This window comes from Mus caroli, chromosome 8, assembly GCF_900094665.2.
Source record: "Mus caroli chromosome 8, CAROLI_EIJ_v1.1, whole genome shotgun sequence".
NCBI classification, from domain to species: domain Eukaryota; kingdom Metazoa; phylum Chordata; class Mammalia; order Rodentia; family Muridae; genus Mus; species Mus caroli.
In genome coordinates this window covers 110,831,857-110,838,315 of record NC_034577.1, presented here as the reverse complement: position 1 = coordinate 110,838,315, position 6,459 = coordinate 110,831,857, and the positions used below count along the sequence as shown (strand labels likewise).

At 55.1% G+C, this 6,459-nt stretch overlaps 1 protein-coding gene across 3 annotated transcripts in view; it reads right to left on the bottom strand.

The window, feature by feature from the left end:
* Wfdc1 (WAP four-disulfide core domain 1) overlaps positions 1-4,763 on the bottom strand; it is a 26,814-nt gene extending 22,051 nt beyond the window's left edge. The window contains exons 1-2 of one of the 3 annotated variants that reach the window (XM_021170466.2): positions 4,711-4,763; positions 3,540-3,710 (exon numbers count right to left, since the gene is read on the bottom strand). In XM_021170466.2, coding sequence (XP_021026125.1) covers positions 3,540-3,659 — 120 coding nt within the window. In that variant the 5' untranslated portion in view covers positions 3,660-3,710; positions 4,711-4,763. Of the gene's footprint in view, positions 1-3,539; positions 3,917-4,710 lie in introns of those variants that run through there. The other 2 variants (XM_021170468.2, XM_029480334.1) reach the window with 2 other exon arrangements.
* Positions 4,764-6,459: the final 1,696 nt, after the last annotated feature.

The following is a 6,459-nucleotide window of genomic DNA, read 5'->3' as shown; positions in this document are numbered from 1 at the left end:
ACACACATACACACATACACACATGCGCCTGGTCTTTATCTGTGTATGGATGTTTGTTTTGCCCACATGTATGTCTGAACCACAGTGCAGACGTCAGAGGGTGTCAGGTGCACGTGTCACTGGAGTTATTCAGTTGTGAGCCACCATGAGGGTGCTGGGACTTGAACCCAGATCCTCTGCAAGAGCAGCCAGTGCTCTTAACCTCTCAGCCACCTCTCCAGCTTCTCTGGCCCCTGCAGCCCTAGCTCTGGTCTTGTCTTGAAGCACAACGCACCTGGTGCTGTGTCTACACTGCCGAGGAGGGAAGCTCAGACAGATGTCAACCCTAGGCGTTCTTCAGGGTCTCACTTGGAAAGACATGGTTGGCGTTCCAGTCTGACCCCTACTGGGAGTCGCTCAAGAAATGAACCTGCCTAGATCTGGGAAAACTCCAGTCCCCGGATACAAGCTGCTCCTCCGTTGAAGGATTGCTCGGAGGCAGGATGAACCATGGAAGGAAGGTAGGCAGCATAGCCCAGCAGGTTTTAATCTTGTCTCACTTCTGTGGCCAGGGCTGTCCATCCTAGTGTGGCTGAGCCCAGGCCACCAGCACAAGGACAGGAGAAATAAACAGTATGGCCTCGTTACCCACCCCAAGTCTACAGATATAGACCTCAGGGGCAGTGATAAACCAGCCAAGTCCTCAGTGCTATGTCTGTGCGGAGCGCCCCCTCCCGGCTGGGAGCTAGCGGGCTCTCTAGCCGAACACCTTAGCCGACCAACTGGCAGAGGGAGAGGTTTGTTTGGGCTCAGGATTTCCGAGGGCTCCCTCTGGAAGTTAGCTCATTGCTTTTGCAAAATATCTCGGAAAGGGGATGAGGGAGCGAAGCCAGGAAGTGGGGAAACAGCAGAGAGGAAGGGGCGGGTACAGATCCCTTCAAAAGCTTGCCCCCAGCAAGTTATTTCTTCTAACAGGCCCCGCCCCCTCATGTTCTCAGAGTAACCTGGTCTCATCCTGACTGTCCATCCAGATGTTAGGGGACTAACGCATCCAGTCCCAGGACTATGACCTGTCAATCACCTTCCTCAGGCCCCTCCTCTCAACACTACCGTGTTAGGGACCGGACCTTCATCAACACATGTGTCTTTAGAGAATATTCCAGACCAGACTATAATGAATTATCCACTGTAGACATACTGGATTTAACTTTTAACTGTGATTCTGAAAAACAAAACAAAACAAAACAAACAAACAAAAAACAACAACAAAACCGCTCCCCTTAAGGCTAAGCCTGCTCCCAGATACCTGCAGACGGGGTCTCCAGCCCACAGCCATCAAGGGCTCAGCACCAAGTTGTGTGAGGGGGTCGAGACTGTGGTCACATCTTGCCTCAGTGCATGTGGGCTGCCATCTCTTCTGGTTACCCAGTTAAAGGTCCCTCTGAGGCCCAGAGAGGACCGGCGAGTGGCCCAAGGCTGCACAGCAATTATGAGGCAGATGCACAAGGACCTGTAAAACTCTGAGTCACACACAGCCTGGCCTTCCCCAGGGCGGGGCATGTCCCCCAACACACACACACACTTTCTTTCCTCTGGCACGTACAGCAGCAGTCTGAACACCAGGGAGGGGCCAATTCTGCAGATAATGCAAAGCCCAGGGATTGTGTCCCATGGCGGCACAAGGTACAAAGAATCTGGGCCTGGGAAAAGCAGCAAAGTCCCTTTCCTTGCAGCCTGCCCTTTCCCGCTGGCCTGCGCTGCCCCACTCCCCACCCCTCTCATCTCTAGTTAGACTCTGGCGTCTGAGCCTTCGAAGGATGTCCTTTTTTCTCTGGATTCTTAATCCTTAGCCTCCCTTCAGAACAGCCACCTCTTCCAGGAAGCCTTTGGTGATTCCATGTCCCACATGAAATCTGACTCCTCCTCCCGTGGCTCCCTGTCTCTTCCCTAGAGCATCCAGCCAGGGTGTTCATCTTGAACCCAGATCAGCCTCAGTTCACATTGGTTTCCCACCTCCCTGCTTCCTGATCTGGCAAACTCATATTCACCCTTCAAAGCCCCAAGCCAAATGTCTCCAACCTTAGAAGGCTCTCCCTGCAGCTCCAGGGCAGGGCTGAACATGCTGCTCACCGAGTTTGTGTTCCTACATTCATGAGAGTGCTCCTGGTGCTGACTCCGATGGCAGGAACCTGCCAGGGTTTGCAGCAGCTGCAGCCCCGGGAACCAGAATTCCTCCCGGGAGGCATGGGCTGGCATTGGACTAGAAGCCTGTGAGACACACTGGCTAGTCTGGGTGCTGAGCGCTTTCTGCGTCTACACAAGTGTATAGTGTCCCTGCAGGCATGCTGCCTCCCTGACCTGAGCCCTCCCCCCCCCCCCGCTGGAGGGTGCCCACCTTACACCCACCCCGATGCTTCCCTCATTATCTGTCTCCCCACTGCTCAAAAGCTAACACACCCCCGGCTTCCCTCCTCTCATTTACTCTCTGCTGTCCACACTGCTGTGTAGACACCCCGGGAGGGGACCCGGCAGACAAGTCCCCCACCCAGGACAGTGCCATCAAAACACCAACACTAGGGCTGGGGGGAGATGTCCCCCAGTGGATAATATGCCCTCCGAGTAGGTCTGAGGCTCAAGTTCCAATACCCAGAATGGATGTAAAAGCTGGCAGAAGTGGCAGCCACTTGTGGCCCACGGGCTTGGGAGGGAGGTGGGATGCCCAGGCCAAGCTGTCCAGGTAGACTAGCCCTAGGGAACTCTGGGTTCAGTGGGAGACCTTCTGTCAGTAAAGGAAATCAAATGAATAAGGTAGATGACTGATACCAATTGCCAGCCTCCACAGGCCCAGGCACACACGAGTATGTGCCCACATAAGCACTGCATACATCTGTAAACACATACACATGCGTGTCACACACCACATCAACTCCCCCCCCACACACACACACACACATTTACTGAGAGGAATGCATCACTCTGTCTTCCGCAGAGCAGATTGTTGGTGTCCAGAGAGGTCAGACAACTTGCTGGAAGTCACACAGCCAAAGACAAGCCCGACTTAGGACTCAGCCATAGGGTCCCACTGTGCCTGCCTCCCGTTGTCATTGTCCCCAGGCAGCCTGACTCACCCTCGAGGGGGAGACCAGGTCTCCTCATCCTGCACCTGCAGGGGGTCATATAGATTTTGGCCCAGCCTGCTTCCCACTAAGTGTCTCTTGCCTGAGAATGAGGCACCGTGGCCAGGCTTCAGACACTGTGGGGACCAAATGCTCACTTCTGTGCCCTCAGACCCTTTCATTAGACTCTGCTTTCCAGGAACAAGCAGAGACGCTTTCCCTTAAGCTTCAAAGGCAAGATCTCCACATTGGGGGTGGACCTGTCTCTTGCCTCCTTGCTGGCAAGAACCGGTTCTCAGGAAGGCAGAGCCCTGTCTGCCCACCACCCGCTACAGCTCCAATACAGGAAACTCCCACCACGATAAGAAACTATAGCATCTGGGGACTTCTGTCCCCTGGGCCACCTCCCATCACAGAGGCCCCTCCACCCCTCCTGGCACTTACTCGGGACTTCTCGGGCAGCCTGGCTGGCAGCATTGCCTCCCAAGTGCCCTGTGCAGAACTGGAGCCCAGTAGCAGCAGGAAACTCAGAGCCCGAAGGACCTTTCTGCTGCAGTTACCCATCCCGAGGCTGGTGGCAGGGTTTCCTTCTGCACGAGTGACCTCCTCCCTCCTCTGCAGGCCGGGGAGAGGAGGCAAGAGGGGTTAAGAGGGAGGAGGGACCATAGCCTGGGTGGGGCCTGAAAGAGCAACAGAACTTTGCCTGCTGCAAAGTCCTCCACACAGGGTCCCTGGGATCTTGTGCCCTCAGCCAGCACCTGTGCCCTGGGTGGTGGTTGGTCCTCCAGGTTATTTTTAGTCCACCCTGTGGCTCCAGTGACTAGAGTGGCTGTGAGCTGGGCAGCTCAGACGCCAGGCAGAGGGAGGAAGGGGCACCAGCCAAGACGTGGCCGGGAGGGACCTGCCACTCCCCTGTAACTATTGAGCTGCTGTGGTGGCCGCCTCAGCCTCCAGTTAGGATGGGCTGAGCTGTTCTCAGCGCTGCCTGTGACTGTCTGCCCCAGGAATTGGGTTTGGGGGTGCTGTAGGGAGGGGACAGGGGACTGCAGGAGCCTGTGGCTCTGGTGTGGGGAAGCAGACCCCTCCCTCGTCTCTGAGTTCCTGCTTTGGTGTGACTGGGGAAGAGTGGCATTGCACAGGAAAGCATCCTCTGCACTGAGGGTTGCTGCGGGAACCAAGCACCTCGCCTGTCCCCAACAGGTTGTCCCCAACAGCATGCAGAGGTGGCTGCTGTGTGGATTCCCATTTTTCTTAGAGGGGGACACAGAGGTGAAAGGAGGTTCCACGCTTGCTCTCACATCAGACAACAGTGTGAGGTGGAGCAGCTAGCTCAGGCCCAGAGGATGGTATGAACAGCTCCACTGGAGAAAGTGGGGTTGGCTTTCCCTGCAGCCCCAATGGCATTTGCTGGCAGGGGACCCAGGACACTATGCACACGCGTCAGTTCTGCCACCTGTGAGGGGGCTCCGAGGCACACCCTGTGAGGCTGGGTGGCACGGGCAGAATGGGCACCCAGGAAGGTAGGTCTGTCTTCCCACCCACGACCAGGAGCACCCAGGCCCTGGGGCCCTGACAGCAGCTCCCAGCCCCCATGCTCGTCTCCACATGTGCCTACATTACATTCTTGGACAGCAGGCTCTTGGCGCAGTTCCTGGGTCTCTCCGTGGGTGGCCTGGCTTCTGCCTGAGCTGGGCTGATGGTCTGCGAAGCCCTTCTGACCTCCCTCTGCCTTCACTGCGCCAGGTCTCCTAGTTCCCCACCAGGAAGGCTCTTCTGCCTGGCAGGGCCCTAGCATGGCCTTGGGTTTCTGCCGGGACTGCTTTCCCAGTATGGCTCCTGATAGAGGCTCACATGTGGTGGCCACCACTGGGTGCATCTGCACTGATTGGAGTGCTGAGCCCCATCCCTGCAGCCCCCCCCTCCATTTCTCCACCCCTGCCTCCCACCCCTCCTTTTCTGAACTAGACAGTCTGCTCCACCTGGTGGATTGTTCTTGTTCTTGTAGTGTCACAGATACATAAGACTGTGCTCATGCGCAGTAGGTGAATACAGTTGACCCTGTTGTACCTGATGTAGGATCATCTGGGGTCCCTGTCCTATATGTTGGTACTTGTGGCATCTAACACATAGTCATAGGATCAGTAAACATAGCAGCTCTGAGTGAGGCCTGTTTACGTGTAAAGCAGACATCATGTACGGAACACACACATGCGTTTGTGGAGGTCAGAGGTCAACCTCCCTCACATTCCTCAGGCACCCACCATTCTCTTTGGTTTTCTCAGATACTTTCTCACTGGCTGGGACTTCTCTAAGATGGCTGGGCTGGCCAGCCAGTGAACATGAGGGACCCTTCTGTCTTGGCCTCCTCAGAGCTGGGGTTACAGACACACACTCCCACACCTGCCTTTTTGTGTGTGTCCTGGGGAATCAGGCTCAGGTCTCTGCCTGTGCGGGAAGTGTTTCACCCACCAAGCCAATCACCTCAACTCCCACAGTGACCCCAAAGAACTCTCAAAATTGGTAGAAAGCAGGGGTGTGTCCTTGACATCTGACCGTGCATGCATTGAAAACTGCTCCTGGATCAAACGGAACCATGAGAGTATCTGACATCCTCTCCCTGCATTTCTTTGTTTGGTCACACGGCTACTAGGACATTCAGTCATTGCTCTGTGACATCTGATGAACCTCTGACACTTGCCTATCTCACTGGAAAGCCGCCCATGTGGCTCCATCCTCCACATCGGGCCCCTAGTTTGGAACTCTAAGAGACAGAATGCTTTCAGTAGTTTCTAATGACAAGCTGTCTGTGTGTATCCACCCAGCATTTGGAAATTAAAGAGGAGTAAAGCAAAGCTTTGGGATCCCTCTCTACCCACCGGCAACATCTGGAGTTGAGCCCTGGCGTGGTGAGGCAGCTGACACGGGTCACCATAAGCTGCTTAACACATGAGCATTTATCACACTGAGGAGAGAAGGTCGGAACCCTACCGGAGACAAAGACATGGGTCTGCATCTCCTCCAGCTGCTCCCAGAACCTGGCCTGGACCCAGTGAGTATTTGTTGCTGATGGGGTAAAGCTTAATCTTCTTAACTGCCAAGATTCTTCCTGTTCCTCGGATTTAGTGAGGGATGGTCCCCCAAACTAGTTCTGCAGTCTAAAGTCCCAAGATGTGACTAAGTTAACATCTCTCCCCCTAGATAACACTGAAGGTCCAAGCATACATTAGGCGCTTGGGTCGAGATGCCAGGAGCCTCTGAAATGTGGCACACAGTCAACTCTTCACTGTGGTAAGTCACAAAAGGACCCTGCAGAGTCTTCAGGACAAGAAGGGCAACCACTCAGGGTACTGAGCCACACTGGGTA